At 40.0% G+C, this 26,524-nt stretch overlaps 1 protein-coding gene across 3 annotated transcripts in view; it reads left to right on the plus strand.

Moving 5' to 3' along the window:
- LOC137940333 (uncharacterized) overlaps positions 1 to 24,700 on the plus strand; it is a 45,461-nt gene extending 20,761 nt beyond the window's left edge. The window contains exons 7-11 of one of the 3 annotated variants that reach the window (XR_011110316.1): positions 14,551 to 14,639; positions 14,769 to 14,854; positions 15,025 to 15,134; positions 24,074 to 24,201; positions 24,352 to 24,700. Coding sequence is in view for 2 of the 3 variants with exons in the window: in XM_068785340.1 (XP_068641441.1) it covers positions 14,551 to 14,639; positions 14,769 to 14,854; positions 15,025 to 15,134; positions 24,074 to 24,136 (348 nt within the window). In the remaining variant the exon portion in view is untranslated. Of the gene's footprint in view, positions 1 to 14,550; positions 14,640 to 14,768; positions 14,855 to 15,024; positions 15,135 to 24,073 lie in introns of all 3 variants that reach the window. The other 2 variants (XM_068785340.1, XM_068785341.1) reach the window with 2 other exon arrangements.
- Positions 24,701 to 26,524: the final 1,824 nt, after the last annotated feature.

The following is a 26,524-nucleotide window of genomic DNA, read 5'->3' on the forward strand; positions in this document are numbered from 1 at the left end:
CTGGCTGTGAATCTTGACTGACCCTTATATCAGTTTGATATTAAAAATGCACTTTTGCACGGAGATCTCCAAGAAGAAGTATATATGGAATTACCTCCTGGATGTATTATGCAAACCAAAGGATGCAAACAAGTATGTAAACTGAGGAAGTCCATATATGGTTTGAAGTAGTCCCCGATGGCGTGGTTTGGAAGGTTCACCAATTTTATGAAATCTATCGAATACAAGCAAAGCAACTCAGAGCATACTCTCTTCATGAAATCTAACAAGGAAGCAATCACAACTCTTATTGTGTATAATAGTAACTGGGAACGATCCAAAAGAAAAGAAAGCATTGCAAAGTTATCTTGCCAGAGAGTTTGAAATGAAAGATCTTGGCTGTTTAAAATATTTTTTTGGTATTGAAGTGTTAAGATCGAAGGAAAGAATTTTTCTATCTCAACGAAAATATGCTTTGAAGTTGTTGAAGGAAACTGGTATGACAACATGTAGTCTAGTCAGTATTCCCATGGAAGAAAATCTAAAACTGGGAACACATTCAGATCAAGTCCCTGCTAACAAAGAACGTTATCAGATACTAGTCGGGAGGTTAATGTATCTTGCACATACCAGACCAGATTTAGCTTATGTACTAAGTGTGGTTAGTTAATTTATGCTCTCTCCAAGTGAAGAACATATGAATGCCGTCAACCGTATCTTGCGCTACTTGAAATCATCTCCAAGGAAAAGAATTTTATTTAAAAAAGGAGACAACTTGAAAATTGAAGGTTATACCGATGTCGATTGGGCTGGGTCAATAGTGGATCGACGATCTACATCTGGATACTTTAAATTTGTAGGTGGAAATTTGGTCACTTGGAGAAGTAAGAAACAAGAGGTGGTGGCTAGATCGTCAGTTGAAGCCGAATACAGGGGAATGGCCAAGGCAATATGTGAATTATTATGGATCAAAAATCTCATACAAGAACTACACATTGAGTAGCCAAGTCCTATGAAATTATACTATGATAGTAAGGCAACATTTGATATTGCCCACAACCCAGTCCAACATGATAAAACTAAACATGTTGAAGTTGATAGACACTTTATCAAGGAAAAGCCAGAAGCAAGAATCATTGAAGTCCCTCATGTTCGGTCTCAAGATCAGTTTGCCGATGTGCTGACCCAGGTAGTGTCTTACCGAGCTTTTAACAATTGTCTCGACAAGTTGGGCATGAGTGATATCTATGCACCAACTTGAGGGGGAGTGTTGAGATTTCTTCCTTTATGAAGAAATATACTCTTGCCTTCTCCGTACATATTTTGTAATCTCTGTAATTATGTGATTTTGTAATCCCGTTAATCACTCTTAAACTCTCCATGTATAGTTTGTAAAACAGTTATTTAAGCCGACGATGTGAATGGGAAAACAACACAGAAATTGAAGTCTTATTTTGAGTAAATTAAATTGCAAATTCCTGAGTACATGTCCCAGTGATGCCACGGAGGTCTGATGGAGTTTGCACACCAGTTAATGACGACCTTTGAGTCGCCTTCGATGTAGAGTGGGCCCAAGAGCCGGCTAGGAAAAATTTGAATTCCGTTTAGCAATCTCGAGAGTTCTACAGTTGTGGAGTAGGAGTTACCAAGAGGGCCCGCGAAAGAGGTGAGGAGATCGTTGATAGCATCATGGATAACTCCTTTGTATCCCACAGGGCCAGGGCAACTAAGACCGCTCCTATTGAAGTTAAGCTTGAAGTGGCCCAATGGTGGGGGGGTCCATATAGCCATGATCGGGGGGCGAGAGGGCCGAGACAGCTCATCAACCAGCTGCCAATTTCTTCTAAAGTTTGAGCTGCTGAAGTTTCTAAATTCTTTTCGATTTAGAAGCCAAATAGATACTTGGCCCATAATATAATCATTTAGAATTTCAGTGGGGGAAGATTTGAATTTGAATTTCCTCCTATTTCTTTCTTTCCATAATCCCCATAGGATATGCCCAATGCAACACGATAGAATCAGCTTTCCTAGCTTTGGAAGTCTAGTGTCAATGAGTGAGAGGATAGTGAATGACAAATTTGATGCAACACAGTACTAGAGTCCAATTTTATTTAAAAGAGAGGTCCAGATAGAGTGGGTATAATGGCATGATAGGCGAATGTGATTGGTTGTTTCTGGAGCATTTTTACAGAAAGGGCACAGAGGGTCCGGGATTGGGGTACCCTGCCAGATTAAAGAGTCAGAGGTGAAGATTTTATTCCTGCAAGCGGTCTAGATGAAATTTTTTGCAAGCGGCGGGGCAAGGAGGTTCCAAGCAGTGGCCACAGGGTAATTTGATTAGGCTGAGCATGTGTTACAGAGGAATTTGTGTGCTGAGGTAGTGGAGAAGGACCCTTTTGTACAAGGTGTCTAGATCCAAGTATCTTGTATGTTACTGGGCTTGACTGAGTAGGCTTGATAGGAGATCGGAAGCCAAAATTGCTTAAGAATCCGAAAGATGTCTTTTGAGATTTAAATTCCATCGCCCAATTTCAAACCACATCTCTGAGATAAAGGCATCAGTATTTCTGGCAAGGATAGAGATAGATTCATGGCTGATTTTGAGGCTAGAATGGCCTATCCACCAATCAGACCAAAATTTTGTTGAGGTACCATTGCCGACATAGCATTTGACTGCTTTCTTGAAATCAGGGAGAAGTAGGATGATTTTTTTCCAAGCATGGGAGAGACAAGAGTACCCTCCACCCTCCATCCACCAACCCAAATGCTTCTTAGCTTTTGCAGCTACGAAAGCTCTCCAAATTAGGTCGGAGTAGATGTTGAATTTCGAGATGCATTTAAGGAAAAAAGCTGAATTTGTAGTAGCAGTATCACGAACACCCAGTCCTCCAAAGAATTTTGGCTTACAGACCTCTTCCCATTTGACTACGTGATATTTTTTTTCTCCATTTGGCCCTCCCCACAAAAATCTTCTTTTATGTAGCTCGATTATGTTTGTGATAGAAGCAGGATATCGGAACATGGACAGATAGTAGCTGGGTATTCCATGTAGGCGGGATTTAATTAGAACTAGTTTTCCAACTTTGGAAAGGAATTTCCGTCTCCAGGAAGCCAAGCGCCCTTCCAATCTCTCAATGACCGGGTGCCAAGAAGACTTGGAAGGTAACCGAGGGGTTAGGGGGAGCCCCGGATAGGTGCATGCAGACATTTCAATTTTGCATCCAAGATAGCTTGCCATAGAGCTTAGCAGATTTGAATCAATGTTAAACCAATAATAGATGATTTTGGCCAACTGACTTTCTGGCAGGATGAAATTTCAAATAGGTTAAACAGGGCTTTAATGTTGTCAACTTGATTTAAAGAACCTTCACAGAAGAAGATGGTGTCATCCGCATATTGAAGGAGGTCAATGTCTTGTGCAGGATCAGGGGAGATGGGGCTGAGCCATCTTGAACTTTTAGCCAGTCGAACCATGACAGAGAAGTGCTCCCCAATAACGGTGAAGATGAAAGGAGAGAGTGGGTCTCCCTGCCTGATACCCCTTGTACCTTTGAAGTACCCACATGGCTTTACCATTGACAAGAACAAAATATGAAGCATTAGAAATGCAACTTCTCATCTAGAATCTCTAGCGGGTGGTGAAACCCAACTCACCAAAGAGGTGGTCAATCAACTTCCAGTTAACCCGGTCAAAGGCTTTTTCAAAGTCTAATTTGATGACAACTCTTGGTTGATTGGATTTTTTGAACGAGTGAAGTAGTTCATGAGCAACCATTGTTGGGTCTAGGATATTGCGGCCTCGAATAAAGGCACTTTGACATAGGCTAATAACACGGGGGAGGATGGCCCTTAGACGGTTGGAAAGAATTCGGCCTAAAATTTTGTATGAGTTGGTGGTTAGGTTGATAGGTCTGAAGTCTTGAGGGAAGGTGAGTTGGTTTTTTCTTGGAATTAGGGCAATGAAAGAGGCTCCAATGGATTTGTGAATGATGCCTACTTGATGGAAGTTTTTTACAAAGGCATGGACATCATTTCTGATTACTCCCCAAGATTTTTTCTAAAATTCTCCGTTGAACCTGTCTGGGCCAAGTGCTCGATCCTTCGGCAGACCAAGTGTAGTAACATCAATTTCCTCTAGAGAGAAAGGGTGCTCCAGAACAGCAGCTTCTGAGGTAGAGATATGTTTGAACTCGATTTGATCAAGAGTAGGACAGTTGAAACATTCCTTTGTGTAGAGATCTGTAAAAAACTTTACGAGGACATTAGCAATGGAGATGCTATCCGTAATCTGTTCGTCTTCATGAGGAATAGAGGATATACGATTAGCTCTCCGAGGAGTTGAGGCAACGACATGGAAGAACTTTGTATTTCCATCCCTGTCGGTCAGCCAACGGAATCTGGCCCACTGCTTCCAGTGAGTGGTTTCATTCTTAAGAAAATTTGAAAGATCAGAATTTAAATGGTTTCGAAGAATGAGTTCAAAAGAAGAGAGTGACCTTTGCTCTTCGAGGAGATCAGGCTTAGATAGATGGCGCTGAATAGAATTTTTCCCAGATGCAACAGCAGCAGAGAGGCCTCGAGCCCAGGGCAGGATCTTTAGCTTTAGAGCTTTGAGCTTCAGGGGAAATGACCAACCAGGGTTTGGGTGGTGACTGAATTCTTCCCACCATTCTTTCCGTTGGGGGACAAAAGAATCATTGAGAAACTAGGAGTTTTCGAAATGGAATGGAGGGTGTCCCCAAACTAGGGGGTGAGTATTTATTTGGATTGGCTAGTGGTCAGAGTCAATTTTATTAAGGACTTGGCCAGAGGTGTTGGGGAAGAGATGCAACTAGTCGTTATTTGCCAAAAAACGATCTAATTTGGAGAGTATGGGGGGGGGGGGGGGGGGGGGGGGGGGGGGGGGGGGGGGTTCCCAGATAGTGGTATTTTGAGAAGTTCTAGACTGCAAATGAGGTCCGAAAAGGCTCTCATAGTGGGGGAGATTTTTTTTGCGGGGGGCTTTTTTCGGAGCAATGGATGGTGGCATTGAAGTCCTCGGCATGAAGCCAGGGTAAATCCCATTGTTGAATTTGCAATAGTAACTCTTCCCAAAAAGTGGCTTGGTCACCACGCCGAGATGGGCCATATATGCCCGCAAGGGCCCAGTGAGTGCCCAAAGTCTTATCTTGGAACCGAATACAGAGAGAGAAAAGGCCAATATTAGAGGATATGGCTTCAACCGAGTTGGGGTTCCAAATGACGAGAATGCCACCGGAGTGGCCAACTGCATCAATCGTTGCCCATTCAGGGTCTGAGCTGTACTAGAGACTCCGAGCAACAAAATTATCAAAACTTTGCAGCTTAGTGTCCGTGAGGATTACAATCTTTGGTTTACAGTAAAAAAATAGTTGGTTTGATGATGTCATGCTTGGAGTGCGAGCTGATTCCCCTGACGTTCCAAAAGAAAACTATCATGCCATCATGATGTTGAGAATATCCTCTTTTGTATAAGAAAAGAGGCCATGGTAGTATTTGGAGAACTCCCAAGTTAGCTCCAACATTTTCACCAGCTGATGTCCAAATGGGCCAGTATATGTTGTTGCATATTTGCGACCCGCTCCCTGCTCCCTACAGAAGATGATAGGGAAGTTGCCTAGCCAATGAGGTTGGGGGGGGGGGGGGGGGGGGGGGGGATTGAGTGGAGGGAGGTCCGAAGTTGGGCAATATTGTTTCGGGGCGGTGTTCTTCTCCTTATTTTTGTTTCTTCTTTTGGAGTATGTGAGAGATAAGGTCTGGGGGAAGGGGTTGAGGATCCTCGGGAGCTGACTAATAGATCATCATTTTGGGAATCAGAGCCAGAGGCTGGCGGGCTCGAGGTGGAGGGGTTGAAAGGACAGCTGATTTGTTGAAGATTTTCCGGGGATCTCAATCTCAAGGGGGGACTGGGGAGAAGGCTCTAGAAGGTCCAAATTGAGAGCAACAGACGGGGGATTTGAAGGTTTGAGATCTGTCAGAGGGTTTGGGGTAAAGATGCTTGTTTTCAAAAATTTGGGAGTGTGTGTTTGGGGTTCAAAGGGGATAGAGGAATCATAGGGAGTCAGAGTGTTTGAGGGGTGGTTCCAATGGATCCCTTTCGTGGAAACAAAAGCTTGAATCCTCGGGATTGGTTTTCTGACGGTTGACAGGGGAGGGGGGATAAGGAGGCGATAGGCGTTAGAGAGGAGACATGTGGAGTGGGACTGGGCTATTTGGTGCTGAGAGGGGCTGAGAGAGTCTTGAGGTGGGGGGTTTCGGGGTAGATGTTTTTCCGGGGTTTGTGTATGGGTCGGCGAAAGGCCAATGGGCGGGTGAGGAGAGATGAGTGGGCTCATGTCAATCTGGGATTCTGGCGTCGATAGGACGAGAGCCAAGAGACTGATGTGTGGTGGGGGAGACGAATGGGAGGAAGGATTGTTTTGACATAAGGATGGGATGGGCATAGAACGGGCGCATGGCATGAAGATAGCCGGGGTGAGGTGTTGAGCACAGGAGTTATAATCGGGGTGGACTGAGATGACTGCGGCCATCGATAAGCGTTTGGTACCTTCACTTAGGGCATGGTCTGGGAGAATCAGTGAGATGTAGCTCTCGTGATGGTTAATTTTTTATGTGGGCAAGGGCGGGGTTTTGAAGTTTTGCTCCGGGTTTTGTGGTGGGGTAGGGAGCAGGAGTTGAGGCGCGGTTTTTTTCTGGGGGGAAATGGTGGGAGGTGGGGGCGCGGTTTTTTCCTAGGGGGAGATGGGTGGAGATGGAGGGTCGGTCTTTTTCTGGTACGGGGCAATGATGTTGGCTTCTGGGGGGGCTTTCTGAATAACTTGTGAGAGTGAGAGGCGGAATTTCTTCCATCCCAGACCAAAGGTGGGGCTTTGAGGTAGAAATAACATACCCATGATTTTTTCCCCTCGCCGCTGCATAATGGAACACTCAAGTTTCCCTCCATGGTACTGCGTGTGTATTTGGAATTCCAGGTCTCGGGTGAAGAGAGACCTTCCGGAGATTCTTCCCATCCTGTCGGCCAAGACCTTGTCCAAGATGTTGCCGAATGCTTCTGCTGCTCTGATAGGGATTGAGGTGAAAGATTTTTTTGCTCTAGATCAGGAGAAGATTCAAATGGTTTCTCCATTTCTGTCCTTTGCTCGTCGAAAGGAAATGGAGGCGCTTCCATTTTGGAAATGAAGTGTTGCAGGATCCTCTACCCTAGTGTAGGATACATTAGTAAACAAACTAGAGGATGGAATTCATGTCATTTAATCTACTTCGAATTTTTCATAGATAAATACATAACAAATGGCAGTTAGAGTCAATTGTTTTCACCATTTGGTTTTGTTTTTTTCTTTTGGTGTTTAAAAAAGTATTTCATGGAGTCAAAGCTGTGAGTGGGGCATAAAGAGGCTAAAAGCTGTGAACTTTCGTCTCCTAGGGGTATGGAGGTTTGCTAAAGCCCCATGGAGAAGGGTAATCTTTATAAAGTATTGTGTTCCTTAGGGGTGATAACCAACCAAGTTGAGCTCAAGCCTGCCATTCTTCGGGCTTGGCTCCAATCATAACCTCCAGGCGTGATCTCGTAGTCAAGCTAAACTCCTGGAGCTTGAGTTTAGTTCAGCTCGAGCTTAGGTTAAGGGAGGGTGGGGAGGTCAGCACCTTCTCCATTTCAGAAAAATAGAGAACGGTGGCGGTGCCCCTCCTAGCATGGAGAGAAGGGGAAGGTTGTGCCCGCTCTGACATGGAGAGAGGGGGTGTTGGTTGTGGAGCCCTAATTTTGTCTTTATAATTGAGGGGCGCCGCTATTAGGGTTTGATGATCTTAATCCGAGGAGCATCATGAGTTGCAGCCCAAGAGGTTAGAAAGAAACACATGTAAGTGTGCAATTTCTCTTGTAAACTATTTCATCTTCATAGTGGATTACTGCAGCGGTGGAAGACAGGACGTAGTCTCACCTTGAGGTGAACTTGTATAAATCTTGTTGTTTGTTTTCGTGCTTGTTTTTCCTTTCTTTCACGATTATTATTATTGTTCTCGTTAGTTTGGAATTAGGGCGTTTAATTCCTAACAGAAGGAGGGTTGTGCCCGCTCTGGCATGGAGAGAAGTGGAGGGTTGTGCCCCTCCTTTCCTTTTCCTCTGTCTAAATTTTATGAAGGAGATGGTGAAGAGGGGAGTGACCCTCCCCCTCCCTCTATATCCAGAGGGGCAGTGCTGCCCCTCTCTACATGAAAAGAAAAGGAATAGAGAGAAAACAAAGAGGAAGAAGAGAAGAGGAACGAGAAGAAGAGGACTTACAGGAGTGCTGTTGGCTTCAATGTCTTGCCACTTGCTTCTCCTACTGAATGAAGTTTGAGAGGAAGATTAAGGGTACATGGTGGAAATTAGAGGTAAAGCGACTTGATTTTTCTTTGTTGATGGTTATAATATGACAGGAGAGTTTTGAATTTTTGGCAACTAAGTGTTTGGGAGGGAAACAAAAATGAAACATTAAGGGAAATAAAGCAATAAGGAGGTTATGTATAGCAAAACTATCATTTCTGTCTGTTAAATACATATACAGGGGTATTTTGGTCATTTGTCCTTGTCGCATAGGTGTCATATGGTACCAGCAGGGTAGGTTACATTCCTTATGCTTGTGTTTCAATTTGTTTTAGAATCTGAGGTGTATAGAAAGAGTTATGGGTTTTTTTGTACTTAAGGGCAGTTTAATCCTTTTACCCAAAACAATTAAGTGAAGTATTAAAGAGAGATCAGTTTCAATTTCTGAGAATGATCAACACAGCCTCTTGCTGCTGCTGCTTCTTCCATTCATCTCTCTCTTCACTTCTCTCTCTCATCTCCTTATTCTCTCTCAATCTTGCATCTTTATCATGGTATTGGAGCTGTAATGACCATCCTTGGGAGTTTCTTCTATAGATTTTAAGTTCCTTTTACAGATTTCTCAACCCTAAAAAAAGGGCTCCACTCAACTTCTTCTCTGGTAGGGTAAAATCTCAATTTTTTCCCTTTTTTACTGCCATAACCATTCAGTTGATGGCTATTGTTGTTAATTGAGCAATCACTACTATTGAAGCTTTTTGCTTCACTATTTTCTGCACAGCCATTATTGGGTTTGTGTCTCATGCCTATGCCTGCATCGTCATGCTGAATGTGATATGAATGTTATGTTGTGGTGTTTATTGATTGAATTGAAGGTTAATTGGGATATTGTTGCGAGGCTTGGAGTCGGTATGCCCTAATTTCGAAGTGTGGGAGCCACGTCCTAATTTTTGGGAAATCGAAAGTGTGTTTCCATTGAGTTTGGAGCTCCTTTGGAACGTTTTGTTGAGTTCGTTGGGGGTGGATTGATGATTTTAAATGGTGGATTCCAGCACACAACTTGCTGCGTTTCAACTTTTGAGGGCTCTGAAAGTAAGAATTCAAGTTCCATGCAGATAACTTCAATCAAATTGAATTGGTCTTGTTTGGTTTTTATGTTCTTGAAGGTCAAACACAAAGAAAAATACATAAGAGATTATCCTCCTAGACCTATCACTGAAGATTGGGAGGCTGAAGATAACCAAGTTATGACTTGGTTGGTCAATAATATGGAATCCCAATTCATTGATCAAATTTTGAGCTATGGGACAGCCAAAGAGATGTGGAATACAATAACTTCTATATTATCTCAGGAGAGTAATTTTTCTCACATATATGAACTGTATGTTTGGTATTTCAATATGAAGAGGAATGACCGATCAGTGATTGATTACTTCACTGAGATGAGGGGTGTTTTGCAGGAAATCAACACCTTTCATCCCTTCACGACGAACGTTGAAGACATTCAGAAAGAGAACAATTAGATACAAGTGCCCCAGTTGCTAGCAAATGATGATGTAACTATACTTGAACATGCCTTTAAAAGAGTCATACATGTAGATGGTGTAGTGGCAAGCAAGAGTGGAAAAAATACACAACCGTCTAATGCAACTTCTATCAACCTTCAATCATCTTATAATAAGGTGGAGACTGAGGTCGTGGGAACAATAGTAGAGGTTGTGGGCGAGATTCGTCTACTCGTGACCATGGTCAGAGTGCATAAGGGATACGAGATGTGTTCATTGTGGGAGGACCAATCACTTTTCCCATAAATGTTGATTTTTTTTTGGAAAACCAGCCTGGGCTAACTCTATTGTTAAGATCCCTGATTCATACTCTAATCCGGGTCCTCAAGAATAAATATAGCAGTTACTTTCGAAACTTGGCCATTTGTCTACTACAACTACAAAAAGCTTGTCCTACCCTAGAGCTGGATACCTCTACTTCAGCAAGTGCCACGATGGCAAGCACAAGTATGCCAACACTGCATGTGTCCCACTCTCTCTCGTGGATCATCAATTCAGGAGCCTCTACTCACATGTCAGGTATGGGGCCTTTGTTTCGGTCAATTAATCCTTTTTAGTTCTAACATTAGGTCATTTTAGTTGATGGTTCTACCTCCCCAGTTTAGGGGGAGGGTACTGTACAACCCACTTCTGAAATGTCATTGAATTTTATTCAGTTTGTTCCTAATTTTCCTGTTAATTTTCGCTTTGTTAGTCAAATAGCTAAGTCTCCCAATTGTTCAATAACATCCTCTCCTACTTCTTATGTGTTTCAGGACTTGCAGACGAAGAGTAGGATTGGTTCGGGGCATGAGCAGGGCAGGCTTTATTTGTTGGATGGTGTCTCTACTCTGATGAGTATGGCCCTTATTGCAATAGAATCTCCACTCTTGTGGCACTTGCGATCACCAGCAAAACTCTGTTAGTCCTTTCCGTATTTACCTACTAACATTTCTTTTGATTGTGAGTCATGTCATGTCAACTAAGAAAACATCATAGACCTAGTTTTTCAGTTAGCTCTAGTTGTAGTTCTCATATTTTTGAGTTAATTCATTCCGATGTATGAGGTCTATGTTGAGTTACAAGATTGTATCTTCTACGGGAAAAAATTGAGGTCTTTGATGTATTTGTGAATTTCCTTAATGAAATAAGAAATTAGTTTGATGCAAGTGTTAATGACCTTGAGTTTCTCAATCAACAGTTTGCATCTTTTTGTGCCTTGCGTGGAATTACTCATTAGACTTCATGTGTCTATTTTCCCAAGCAAAATGTGGTAGCTAAGCATAAAAACAAACATCTTCTTGAAGCGACTCGTTCTTTATTATTTCATAAATGTTCGAAATCGTTTTGGGGAGACGCAGTGTTAACATTGTGTTATTTGATTAACCTAATACCTTCATCTATTCTGTAACGACAAGTTTCTATGCAAATTTTAAAACAAACGTGTACATTGGTTGATGTTGTTCCCTGGATATTTGGGTCTACACATTTTGTCCATTTATTCAATATGTCTATTGATAAGTTGTCTCCTCGAGTTGTTAAATGTGTATTCCTGGGTTATTCACATCATCAGAAATGACACAAATGTTGTGATCCAATTAAAAGAAAGACATATGTTTCTTCTAATGTTATATTTTTTGAGAACACCCCATACTTTGCATCTTTTACAAAGTCTTAGTTTTCATTTGAACCTTGTGTAGATAGCCCAGTTTCTATTGTTGTTATGGATGCACCATTTGCAGGTTTTCTCCAACACTTCAAGTATATAGTAGACGTTCTCGTTGTCTAATAACCTACAACAACACCTATTGACTGTCCAGCTCATGAGCTCGCCTCTCAAGACCAGTCATCTTCCTCTTTGCCTACAAGTTTGACTTCATTTGATTTGGATCTTCCAATTGGCCTTTGGAAAAGTAAAAGGTCATGTAAATCATCCTATTTCTCATTATGTATGTTTTGATTTCTTGTCCCCATCATACAAGTCCTTTGTTATGTTCTTTGTCCTCTATTCTTCATTTAGTGTAGGATGCTATAGCTTTGCCGGAGTGGAAATATGCTATGGATGAGAAGGGTACTTCGGTATCTAGAGGCACTAGAGTCTTTGTGACCCACCTTTTGGGGCGGGTGAGGCAAACAAGACTATTGAATGGGATAAGGCCAGATTGGTAGCCAAGGGCCATACACAGACATTCGGTTTGATGTATTTGAAATTTTTTTCCCCTGTTGTTTGACCCATTTTTGTTCATATTTTGGTTTCAGTGGTAGTAAACCAGGGGTGACCACTATTTTAGTTAGATGTGAATAATGCATTTCTATATAGTAACTTGAAGGAAGAGTTGTACATAGAGCAGCCTCCGGGGTATGTTGCTCAGGTGGAGAAAGCCAAAGTACGCCGGTTGAAGAAAACTATTTACAGGCTTAAACAAAACCCGAGAACGTGGTTTGAAAATTTTTGTAAGATGGTGATGAGATTTGGGTTTTATAGAAGTCACTATGATCATTCGGTGTTGGTATGATCCGTGTACCGACTCAGCATAAGGCATTAATTAGGCTCCACAACTTAACAAACTGAGTATGGTATGTTGGGTGCTAAGCTAGTGGAGACCCGCATGGAAGTGAATGCTGATCTTCATGACTCATAGTCCCATAATCAAGAATAAGACCTAGTATAGACGTGTAGTAAGAAAGTTGATCTATGCTACACTAGGCCTCATATATCTTTTGCAGAGGGAATGGTGAATCAGTTTATGGACAACCCGAGATTGTTACATTTAGAAGGTGCTCAGAGAATCTTAAAATAAATTTAAAGGGGGCTCCTGGAAAAGGCCTAATTTATACTGTGAATGGGAAGATTGATATATTGGGATACTTTGATGCAGATTATGCTAGGTGCAAAATGGATAAGAAATCTACATTGGTTATTGTTGTTTTGTTAGAGGTAACTTGGTGATTTGGAAAAGCAACAAACAAACAATAATGGCTAGATCTAGTGTCGAGGCCGAATATAGAGCAATGGCTCATATAGTCACCGAACTTGTGGGTGAAGTCAGTTCTGGTTGGATTGGGTTTTCCTCTTCCAGAGCCTATGATTATGAAGTGTGACAATTAAACTGATATACTAATAGCAAGTAACCCAGTGGTCCATGAAATAACAAAACACATAGAAGTCGATTGTCATTTTATTAGAGATGTTGTCATACCTGGGAAAGTGGTTACTCTGTATGTGAAGTCCTCATAGCAACTTGCAGATGTGCTTATTATACCTCTTAGAAGAAGTGAACACTTCGGATTTTGTAACAAGCTGGGACATTTGACATCTACTCTCCAGCTTGACGGGGGAGTGTTAAAATACATAATACAGGGGTATTTTGGTCATTTGCCCTTGTCACATAGGTGTCGTATAGTATGAACAGGTTAAGTTACATTCCATATTCTTGTGTTTCAATTCGTATTAGAATCTGAGTATACACAGAGTTATTGGGTTATTTATATTTAAGGGTATTTTTGTCCTTTTACCCAAAATCACTTATGAGAAGTGTTGAAGAGAGACCAGTCTCAATTTCTGAGACTGATCAATGCAGCCTCCTGCTGCTGCTGCTTCTTCCATTCTTATTTCTCTCGTCACTTCTCTCTCTTTTCTCCTTATTCTCTCTCAATCTTGCATCTTTATCATGGTAACAAAGCAGTAATATCCATGCTTGGCAGTTTCTTCTACAGATTTTATGTTCCTTTCACAGATTTCTCAACCCTAAAGGAAGGGCTCCACTCGACTTCTTCTCTAGTAGGGTAAAATCTTATGTTTTTTCTTTTTTCTACTGCCATAACCATTTGGTTGATGGCTACTGCTGCTAATTGAACAATTACTATGCCCAATGTCCCTAAGGGACCCTTGTTGAAGCTTTTTGCTTCACTATTTTCTCCTCAGCCAGTACTGGGTCTGCATCATCATGCCTATGCCTGCATCATCATGCTGAATGTGATATGAATGTCATGTTGTGGTGTTTATTGATTGAATTGAAGGTTAATTGGGATATTGTTGTCGGACTTGGAGTGGGTATGCCCTAATTTCAAAGTGTGAGACCCACATGACCTAATTCTTAGGAAATTGAAGTGTGGTTGATTGAGTTTGGAGCTCCTTTGGAACTTTTTGTTAAAATATAGTTTGGGAGTATTTTGGCCATTTCTCATATGTGTTTTATCCCAGCTTATGTCTGTTAGATAGATGATATTTTTATATCCCTACAGTTCAAGTCTCATTTAAAACAGGGGTGTATTTTAGGAGATATGTGAATTTTTGTAGTTAGGGGTATTTCTGTCATCTATGTAATTATGACTTAAACCCTGAAATAAAAGAAGGAAGCTCGTGCTTTTCTGGCATGAACTTCAATGTAGCCAAGGCTGCTCTCTCTCCTCTCCTTTTTCATTCTTCGTTCTCTCATTTTCTCCCTCAAATCTCTTTATTTTCAGTTTTTTTAAGTTCGTTGGGGTGTATTGAAGGCTCTAAATGGTGGATTTCAGCTCACAAGTTGCTGCCTTTTGTTGCATGCTCGATGCCTTCTTCAAGAGAATTGTGTATAAAGTGTCACCTTATTTTTACTATAGAAAATCATAGAAAAAGAGTAGATTTCTGTATTTTGGCTAAGCTGATCGTGAGACAGTCATGTAGAAGAAGGTAGGTTGTTTTAACTGCTTCTCTATGAACAGAAATTTTGTTGCTGGCAGGTTGAATTTCGAGCTTCATTCTCCTCTACATGCATTCGTCAAAGTCGTGTTTTTACTGATCTCTCAATTACGTGAGTCCCTTCCTATTGTCTCTATTTAAGTTCATCGTTCCTGTTTGATATTGCCCTATCTGATGTTAAAACCATTATCTGAATGGACTGAGCTCATTGTGCTTAACTCATTCTGACTTTCGTTGACAGATATTCAAGTAAAAATTTGTCTTTTGTTACTGTGGATCTTGGACACTTTCCAAATGCCGCAGAAAAGTTTGGTATTTCACTGGGTGGTAAGGAATTCATATCAAAACATGTGATTTCTGACCTATACTGTACTGTTTATATTTGTTTTCTTTTTAATACTATTTTCTCTTGGAGGTGAATATTATTTTTTATTTCTTTCAAGTTTTGGGGGTTCATGTTGTTGTCACCTCTCCCATTATTTCTGTTTGATTGGCAGTGAGCTTGGCCCAGCTTCCAACCTACATATTATTTGACAAAGCTGTGGAATTTACTCGCTTTCCTCCATTGGATACCGAGGGAAAAGGTTCTTCTACAAAAATTACTAAGGTACTTCCTGTGAATAATCTACACATCACATGGTGTTGATCAATCCTGAATCAACGTTATGACAGTAGGTGATTTATGTTCTTATTTTAATCTGTCTTTTTTGGTCAAATATTTTGCATTCCTAGATTTGATACATGAGTGTAAAATAGAAAGTTATGGCTTCTTTACTCCATCTACCTTTTTTTAAACTGTTTATTGATAACCGTGCATGATATGCTTATACCTCTTGACTTCTGTTTTTTTAAGAAGAACGAAGTAATTATGCTTTGCCCCTTTTTCCCAAGATCCCCGAATATGTTGATTTAAATTTTATTTTTTTCAAATTTACATTCAATTGGGGCAAACTTGGATTGGCTTTTTTCAGTGGAGTGATTTGGTTATACAATTATTGGGTCATCAGGACTGTAGATAGAGTACTAGGACAAGCTCTTATTACCTCTTGGGCAAACATATCATGGAAGTTTTAGAAAAATCTATACTGACACAACTCTGATGTAAAGCTTGAGGTTTTCACTTTCATTTTGCACCATTTTTTACTTTTAAGGTGTTTTTATTTCAGATTTAATGGGACTTTAACGAGACACACCTCAGTTTCCTTGTTTCTAAGATCAGGTTATCAATTGAACCAGTTGATAAGCCTATTAAAAATTATTACACTAGAAAAACAGATGCAACTAAATTTCTTCTGCTTAGTTTATTGATGAAGCAAAAAAATTAGAATTGCATGACAAAGAGTTCTTAGAGTCAAACTGTTCAGACAAAAAAGAAAGGATACATTGTCAGCTAAATGATGGCCAAGAAGACAAGCACAGCAAATGTCTCCAACTAGTAGCTTAAAAAGATCACCCATCATCGTCATATCTTTGTCCGATCTTTGTCCGCCAAATGTTGGGTCACCTCCATGATACATCTTCTCAATAATTCTACTTTTAAGAAAATCTCTATGGCCAAAGTTGCCATTATATGGGCTTCCAGACTTAATTTCTTCAACATTCAAAAAAAAAAAGAAACTAAAATTAAACAAATACATTTTTTTTCACCATGAACCATGAAATGCTAACAAAGTCTCTTTGGAACTCAGTGAAAAAAAGTTGAAATATTAAGGTATATGCCTTGTGCCTGTTCAATGGAAATTTTAAATTCATTTCATAACACCCATTATCTGCCCTTCTCTTAATTTTTCTTTTTTCTTTTTTAAACATCTCCAACTTTCTTGTACAAAACATAAGTTGCTTTGTGAAATAAATTGTTAAAAAAAAGTACATTTGAAGAAGAAATGAATTTGGTGTCTTTCTCTTGTCAGTATGTCCAATTACAATGTGTAGAAGATACAATGTCAGCAATACTATCAGTGATGGGCCAGTGGCGACAAGGGGGGAAGCTGTCTTTGTAACACCAACTAATAACCGTCTTCGAGTCGCCTTCAATGATTAATTTGTCATGGAGACAATCCCTGAAGATTTAGAGGCCAAACAGCAGAGCACACTAACTTCTGCAGTATTAGAATCGGCAATGCCCACCGGACCTGCAAAAGAAAGAATAGGGTCTCCATTGTGACCTCTGAACACACCACCCTACTCATTGGAGATTCTGGATGAGAAGCTGCATTTCTAATGCCTCTTACTCTGTTCTTGTTAATGGTAAGCCTTGTGGGTTTTTCAAAGGCTCTAGGGGTATCAGACAGGGGGATCCTTTATCCCCCTTTCTGTTCACTCTCACTGGGGAGTATTTGGCGGCCATGGTCAGGTTAGCTAAAACGACAGGTTGGCTCATGCCTATCTTCCCTGATCTAGCTCTTGACGTTGGCCTCCTTCAATATGCGGATGACGCAATCATTTTCTGTGATGGCTCCCTCAGCCAAATTCACAACTTAAGTGCCCTCCTTAGCTTATTTGAAATCTCATCTTGGCAAAAAATCAGCTGGGGGAAATCCTCCATTTTGGGGTACAACATAGAGCCAGATTTGCTCGGTTCAATAGCTAGCTATTTGGGGTGCAAGATTGTAACGTCAATTGGAACTTATCTGGGGCTCCCTCTGAGCCCCCAACTCCCCTCCAAGGCTTCTTGGCACCCTTTCATTGAACGCTTGGCTTCCTGGAGGGGGAAAATCCTCTCAAAGGCGGCAAAAGTAGTTCTGATCAAATCTTGTTTACACGGAATCCCAAACTACTTCTTATCCATGTTCTGGTGCCCCGCTTCAGTCAAAAACAGATTTGAGCTCTTAAAAAGAAAATTTCCTTTGGGGAGGACCAAATGGGGAAAAGAAATATCATCTTATTGAATGGGAGGAGGTCTATAAACCAAAGTCCTCTGGCTGTTTGGGTATTCAGGATACCACCACCACAAACTCTGCTCTTCTCCTTAAGTGGATATGGAAATTCAATCTCCATCCTGCCTTAATTTGCAAAGCTCTCGTTGTAGCAAAAGCAAATCATCACTCTGGATGGTGGACTGAGGGGGCCCGATTCTATTTGCTCTCACCTGTTTGGAAAAAAATTGTCGGTCTACTTCCCGAATTCAAAAGGGGAGTAAAATGCTACATTGGAAATGGAGCCTCAACAAACCTCATAAATAACTTTGAAGCAATCTTTGGCCTTTTGGGTAATACTGAGGCCTTTATCTCTGACATTTGGTCTGATAGTGGGGATTGGAACTTAAACCTTAGAAGGCGTCTCTCTGATCCTGATACCCTTCTTGCCTTCGAGCTCCTTGATAGCCTCCCGATTAGAAAGCCCAATAACTCAGATGACACTTTAATTTGGACTCCATGTCCGCAAGGGTCTTTTTCCGCAGCCTTTGCCTACCAGTTCGTATGCAACAATTCCTCGGCCCACCCAAAGCACCCTGCAGCCTATGCTTGGGACCTCCTTACCATGCCACGTGCTAAATTTTTCATTTGGACTACCTGCAGGAATAAAATCCTAACCTCAAACTCCTTAATCCGCAAGGGTACCCACATCCAGGACCCACTCTGCCCTTTCTGTAAGGATGCCCCAGAAACTGCCAACCACATTCTCCTCTCTTGTCAGTTTGCCCATTCGGTCTGGACCTCCCTTCTAATTAAAATTGGTTTCCAATATTGTGTTGCGGCTAATTTACCAGATACTATCCTCTCAATCATTAAGTCCAGACTTCCAAAGTCAGGAAAAAATGATTATATCATGTTGTTTTAGTCATATCATTTGGGCTCTTTGGAAAGAACGTAATAGAAGGAAATTCAAATTCAAATCTTCCCCTATTGAGGTTCTGATAGAATAAATCTCTAGCCAAGTAACTACTTGGCTCCTCAACAGAAAAGAATTCAGAAGTTTTAGTGACACCAACTTCAAGGGAAACTAGTAGATAATCGCTGGTCTCTCCCAGCCCTCTCGCCCCCCCATCATGGCCATCTGGACCCCGCCTTTGATCGACCACTTCAAGCGTAATTTTTATGGTAGTGCTCTTGATTGCCTGGGTCCAGCTGGTTTCAGTGGTGTTATCCACAATGCAAATGGCGACCTCATCTTCTCCTATGCAGGCCCCCTTGGGACTCTACAACAGTGGAACTTTCGGGTCTATTACATGGTATCAAAATCTTCTCAAGTCACCTCTCGGGTCCTCTCTGCATTGAAGGCGACTCAAAGATGGTCATCAGCTGGTGTGTGAATTCCATCAGGCCCCCGTGACGTCATTGGGATATGTTTTTGGAATTATGTAATTTATTTCTCTTTTAAACTGTTACTGGAAACACATTCCCCGCTCTGCTAATCACTTGGCAGATGCCCAGGCCAAAGCGGGCATTTCACTCCAATGCCTTGTTGTGGAGGTAGGCCCCCGGACCTAGGTTTGTTTGTACGTTTTTCTTTTTTATAAATATAGACTCTTCAAAAAAAAAAAACAGTAAAGGAGATCTTACGACTGTAGCATATATGAGTTTGCCAACAAATCGGCGGTACACTATTTTGTTGTTAAGTTCATAACTTTGTTCATCATGAAGACTATGCCCAACCTCCTAAGAGACCTCCACTGGTTTAGCACCCAACAAACTATATTCCTGCAACATTTCTATGACATACTTTCTCTGTGTCAATTCTTGACCGGCCTTACTTCTAGCTCCCTCAATGCCTAGAAAATATTTTAGGGACCTAAGTCTTTGATCTAAAAGTGTTTTATGTGCTTTTTTTTTTGAAAAAGTGACCATATGTGCTTTAACCTCCTCAATGTTGCCGGATAGGATAATATCATCAACATATACTAGCAAAATCACAATACCAAATTGGCACTTCATGATAAAAAGGGATAGGTCACAGTGACTTCTAGAAAAGCCAGTAGACAACTATTTGATTGAATTTCTCAAAGCACACACCAAGGTTATGTTTGAGACCATATATAGCTTTCTTGGGTTTGCGTACCTTGCTCATTTCCCTTTGAGTTACATATCCAGAAGGTTACTCCATATAAACTTCTGCATTCAAGTCTCCACACAAGAAGGCATTTTCAAAGTCAATGAGACAACGACCACCCTTGGTTCACAAAGAGATCAAAATCAGTACATAACATAATCTGGCAACTAGGGAAAATGTCTCAAACAATCCAACCCCATATGTTTGAGTGTACCGCTTTGCTACCAACCGAGCCTTGTTGATAAGAACCCACTTGTGAAAGGTCCTTATCTTTTCATAAAATTTCAAGCAAGAGTTTGAAGAGAGAGATTAAAGTAGAGGAAGAGAGGGAGATAGAGAGAGCTAGAAGGAAAAGAGAAGGGAAGAAGAGAGGAGTAAAGTAGAGGAAGAGAGGGAGATAGAGAGAGCTAGAAGGAAAAGAGAGAAGAAGAGAGGAGGGGTGCTAGGGCATGAATTTGAGAGGGAGAGGAGAGCAAGAGAGATTTTGGAAAAGGCTCAACTGATCTCTTCCTTCAATCAACACTACTATTTATAGCATTATTTGGAAAAATCCTTAATCAATTAGGATTACATAACTCGAGAGATTTTAGGGAATTAAAAAGATTACATCAATCTAAGAGAGATTCTAAGAATTGAAAGATTACATCAATTAAAGATAAATCTAATCTAGTAGTATATTATCTTACCAAGAAGAAGGGACATTTTCTCCTTTTTTCCATCATGCCCCACACCCCTTGGGCATTCCCCCTTTTGCCCTTTGACCCCACACCCCTTGTTTCTTGGAGGTGACACTTTCTATTTTGTGGTGGCTCCTCTTTCTATTTTTCTTCTTCTCGTCATCTCTTCTATTTTTCTTCTCTTGTTTCCTAGGGGTAATTTTGGGCTTCTATCACCTGTACCTCTCAATGGATCTATCTGCCTTATACTTCACAGTACATACCCAGCAAAAGAGCATCAGAAGAGGTAAGTCACTTAACACCCAAGTGCCTTTGTCTAGAAGAGCCTCAATCTCAACATCCAGGCCGGCTTTCATTGACGGGATGAGAAAACATCCTACACAAAGGAAGGAATAGTGCAAAAAGACAATGATAGAACAAACTTTTTGTAGTAATTTGACAGCAAGTCAAAGAAAACAAAATTGGACACTTTAGTAGAAGGCAGAAACATTTGTATCCCTTCAGTGTATGAGAATATCCTGCAAAAATACATTTTACTACATGAGGAGATAGTTTATCCCTAGAAGGACCAAATACATGTGCAAACAAATACATCCAAAAACTCGAGGAGACAATGAAAACAAGGTGTCAGATGGCAAGAACACTTTTATAGGAATTTTTCCTCCAAGAATAGAGGAAGGCATCCTATTAATGACGAAGCTAGTAAGAAATGCATCTCCCCAATATGATTTCGGTACATTCATGTGTAAGTGTGTGCAATTTTCAAAACATGATGGTTCTTACACTCAACTACATTTTTCTTTGGAGTAAATACACATGAAGATTGATTTATGATTCCATAACTTTGATAAAATAAATCATTTTTTTTTATAAATTTCAGATCATTGTCGGTGCGAAGCACACAAAGTGAAGTATCAAACGAAACTTTAATTTCATTATAAAAAAGTTGAAACATATTCAGATTTTTCTTGTAGGAGATACACCTAGGTACTTCGACTAAAATCATCAACAAAAGAAAAAAAGTATTTATAACCAAAAATACTGGGTACATGACAAGGACCCCAAACATCAGAATGAACAATGTCAAATAAGCAACTACTTTTGGATTGACTTAATGGAAAAGGTGTCTGGTGATGCTTGTCAAACTAAGATGAATCACACTAAAATGAAAGATTGGAAGAAAATGTAGGAAAAAGTTGAATCAACTTCACAAGAGAAGGTTAGCCTAACCGTAAATGCCACTGTAAAGGTGAGACTGCATAATGCAATGCTTGTAATGAATCCTTGAGTGGCTTTTCAGATAGTACAATCCGCCTCTCTCACATGTGAAATGAATCGTCCTCCTCGTCTCAAGATCTTGGAAAACACGATGTGAAGGATAAAAGCTATAGAACAATTCATAGACTTTGTGGATTGACTAATTGATAACAGATTAAGAGGAAACCTAAGAACATGTAGTACAGACTGAGGTGACATGAAAGAAGATAGAACTAATGTACCCATTCCTTGAACTGATGAAATGGATCCATCAGCTAAGTTGACATGCTTAATGACAAAAGACTCTTTTAACTCAGAAAATATGAATGACATACTTGACATGTGGTAGTATCAAAACGTATTGTACAAACTGAGGTGACATGAAAGAAGATAGAACTAATGTACCAATTCCTTGAACTGATGAAATGGATCCATCAGCTAAGTTGACATGCTTAATGACAAAAGACTCTTTTAACTCAGAAAATAGGGATGACATACTTGACATGTGGTAGTATCACTTGAGTCAAGAACCCAAGTGGATGAAAGATGCACATGCAGAGCAGACATACCTGAACTAGCCAGAGTGGCTATAGGGATAGAAGCATCGGTCAACTATGTCATACACTGGAGTAACTGTTGCATCTCATCAGATGCTCGTGATACAATGTTCACTGTGGGCCCAGTAGATGTCTCTGCACTCTCATGGATAAGTGAGTTTGCCCATGTAGGCTTACCAAACTTGGCCCAACACTTGTCAAAGAAATGTTTAGACTGCCACAATGGATACACTTTCTATCTGGCCTACTATCACCTCTGCCTCTGTCTCTGGCACTTCTACCTCTACCTCTAGATGATTCTAAGATGCCCAAAGTATTAAGTGCAGATATGTGAACACTAGTCACATCTTTACTTCCCTGGGATATAATAGTAGACTTTGCTAAAAGTTCTGGACAAAGACTGAACATCCTTTGAGCCTAATAATTGCATCCTAACAGTGTCCAATTCTGGCCCCAAGTGATCCATAAATTTTGTAATATGTACTTGTCCATGTTGTTTTCTAGACTCCCTTTATTCAGTAGTAAAGGGATGAAAAATGTTTATCTCATGCAGTATACCAAACAACTCATTGTAGTACTATGTAACCGGTCTCTGATGTCTCTTGAGGCTAAAATAATCTGGCATGTAACTCATAAACTCGTGACAAGTTACTCTCCTAAGCATAAGTAGATTCTAAACCTTAGCAGTGTCAAAATTCATAACTTAATTCCTTAACTTGGAATTAATGTTGTTAATCAGCCAAGTCATCACCTGACTACCCTCAGCTTCCGAGTCATCATTCAGCAGAATAGAAGGGTTCCTTAATAAAGTTGGACTTTCTCTTAGCCTTCAAGTATATCTGAATTGACTTTGATCAGCTAAGATAGTTTTGGCCATTTAGTCTTGCAAAAGTAATTAGCATTGTATCCTTTCCCTTAGAACTTCCAGATTCCTTTGAGGGAGATCAGCCATAAGTATCACCCAACAATCACAATCAAGCAAACAAAGCTTCAATTACAAGATGGGTTTGCAGGGTAGGTAGGCCCCACTTCTCAGAAATTAGGGGTTTTATACACTCTTGTGCAGAAAGCCAAATTCAATTCAATATCAACCAATATGTATGATTTCAACCAACTAATATCGCAAATCAACCAATAATAGGGCTGATGTCACCCTATCAGTGGATGGTGCACCCAGAAAAGCCCAGTATTGGGCTGCACACCAGAAGAATAGGACTTTTCTCAGTTAAAGAATCCCTGTAAGACTCTTTCTCAGCATTTGACTGCACTTAAATGCAGTAGAAGCCATCAACCCTAGGGTTTTGGCAGAAAAAATGAGAAAAAAGCCTCATTTTTGTTAACCAGTCATGCAGAAGCCTCAAAAGACCTCCTTTCTTGAATTCACAGGCTCCAAGAAGAAAGAGATGGAAGTTGAAGGATTGTCTCCAAGATCTACTGCTTTGATACCATAAAAAAAAAAGTAATATTGAAGATTATATACAGAGAAGATGAGAGAGAAGAGAGGAAAAGAATGAGAAAGAGTCTGAAATTGTTCTCCTTGGGGATCGTGCTCGACCCCCATCATCTTTTATTCACTCAAGTCAGACATTTACAAATACCTCCCTATTCACTTACACATCCCTTAAATTCTTATATCTCCTAATATACATACTCAAAATACACCAAATTTGAACTTGAGCCAGATCTAAACATGCTGAATAATATAATTTCTACTTTGAATACTATAGCTAATCTAAAATGATGAAACTACCCTTCAGCTGATTTTTTAACACTATATCTAGGTCTTGTTTTGGTCTTTTGCCAAATTGAAGAAAGCCCTTGGGGATTTATTATTTTTAAATATAAAATACCATATTTTCAAGTAGTATAATATGAGATAGGGAGTAATACTTTATTTGGTTGTGTATTTTGAAGTAACGCTTCAGCTCTCAATATTAAAAATTAACAATAATTATAATACAGCTCCTAATTTTGGTGTCTTTTCATCCCTTTTTATTCAATCTTTCTGCTCAATTGAACTGAATATATCTAAACTCACTGCTTTTTCTGGGTTACTGTTCCTGCAGAGCATTCTTTCTCGGCACTTTGAGCTTGATCGCCGGCTTCTTGAATATGTTTCAGCCAAATAAAGAGAGATTCCTACCAGAAGAAAAGATACCCTAGATCAGAGAAATACAATTTAGTCAATTACCAGGTATCTGCGGCTCTGAGGCATCCTTGGGTTCTCTCTGAGAGTCATGATTAGTTGGTGATTGTTTTTAATTGAAACTTGCAATTCTCTATCATTTACTCTTTTAAGTAAAGTTAGCTGCAAATAGATAGGCTTTGACTTGAGCTACCATAGGTTTTCCTGGACCAGCCAAGGAGCTCGGACGAATGGGTGCTGACACTATCAGAAACTTTTTGTTATTTACTAGTGAAAGAGACAATAACAAGAAATCAATTTGGTCCTCTTCCTGTGTTATGAATTGAAGAGGCTACACTTTCCTGTGTAAATAAATGTGGAGAGGATTGTACAATTTTCGCACATGCATGTTGGAACAGTGGAAACAGTTAGGAATCCTTTTTTCAGCTACACTTTACTCCATGAAACGAGTCCTATCCACAAAGATGTGAGTTATTAATCATTCCAAATACTACTTTCATGTCAAATGTCAACTATCAGAAACTTTTAGACAATAACAAGGAAGTAAATTTGGTCCCCGTCTTCTGTTATGAACCCACGAGGCTACTCTTTCCTGTGTAAACGAATGTGGAGAGGAGTGTACAATTTTCGCGCATACATGTTTGGAACAGTGGAAACAGTTAGGAATCCTTTTTTCAGCTACACTTTTCTCCATGAAATGAGTGCTATTCACAAAGCTGTGAGTTTGTAATCATTCCAAATAATTTCATAATTGTTAACTATATGCTGTTCGTTTGAGGTAGCCATCTCTGACGCTTAGGCATGGGCTGCTCATCCGTGGGGCCCCAATTGATGATGTAATTGTTAGGAAATTTTATGAATCGATCCAAAAAGGAGATCAAATGTCAATATTCTAACAATGTACAACCAAATGTTTGACCAACTTGATGGCAGTTTATTATAACATATTTAACTTGGAACATGAAGGAGTTGTCATGAATCGAAGTGTCATTACCTGTGTTTCGTATTACTCTGTGGGTCTGAGAGCTTCGTAAGCCTACACTAAAGGGTAAAGGGTACGATATTCATATAGCAAGGTAAGATTATGCAAATAATTATCAATTTTTTTATGTATAAATATTGAATAACTTAGTCCACGTTAGTTAACATCATCCTGGGATCTACAATGTTCTTATATAATAACATGGTAGAGATTTAACTAACACAGATGTGAATGTTTTGTAATGTTTGAGGTAGAAATCTTCCTCCAGTAAGAATCATAAATCTTAAGTCTTGCATACCTTTTTTCACATGACGTAAATCTTAGGTTCGAAGTATTCAGATCAAGTCCAACTCAAACATATAATAGTTCGAGCTCGGCTCGATTTGATGCCACCCCTAGATGCGATCTTCGTCTTTCTTTCTCCTAAAAAGATAATGGGTAATTGAGTAAGTGGCAACTTGTGCGGATTTTCTAACTTTTCACCCCAACGGACTAATTTGTCCATGTGGACATGTTTTTATGTGGTTACAACTGGTTGAACAAGTAAATACCAATTTTTTTTTGTTACTAGAGGAATGATAGCTCATTCAGGATTTTCTACAACGCGTATATGAAAGTGTTATGTGGTAAAACAAAGCTATTATTAGAAAAACATATAGTTATGGGAATCAAGTTCGAGCCCAAGAATTTTAATCAAGTTCGAGCTCCAACCTACATTTAAGACTTTTTATAAAATGCGTGTCAAATAAAGTATACTTTCCTTGAAGGTATATTGTTTTGAGTACCAAGCTAATTGAGTAATATATCACTGGGAAACTTGGCATAGTGATGGTGAAAATCCAAAAAGAAATGGTTGTAAAAGAATGAGCTTTCAACAGCCTTTGCTCCCAAACTTAAACTTTGCTTAAATGGATAATCCAAAGACATAAACCTCCAGTCTTTAAAACCTGTTAACTACAACACTTACCCTAACCAAGAATCAGAAGAGCAAGTCTTAGACCCAATTTAGAATACTTGTAAGAAACTTACTCAAATGACTTGCTAACTTTGGAGCTGCCATCAGGTGCTCCAAAGAAGAATGCACATATACACACCAAACTAGTGTTATTTCCATGTTCACCATGAATGAGCCATGTCCTTGAATCTCATGTCATGAAATGCTACAAACATGATCTCCCCATAAAGAGCAATAATCACATAGCATCTCAAAAAATATACAATTATAGTAGTATTACAGTAGGAAAAGAAAGTCCAGTGTATGACACAGTTTAAGGACATATGGTATAAAAGAAACGCAAAATGGACATTGTGAAATGCCATAGGCTTAGTAGGGGGAATGACAATTGAAGGTAGACCTTGCCACTACATGCAACAGAGCCTTTGGAATGA

This window comes from Aristolochia californica, unplaced genomic scaffold (genome assembly GCF_029961685.1).
Source record: "Aristolochia californica isolate CCGP_79_NKW_82.1479 unplaced genomic scaffold, dmAriCali1.0.hap1 SCAF_9, whole genome shotgun sequence".
NCBI classification, from domain to species: Eukaryota; Viridiplantae; Streptophyta; class Magnoliopsida; order Piperales; family Aristolochiaceae; genus Aristolochia; species Aristolochia californica.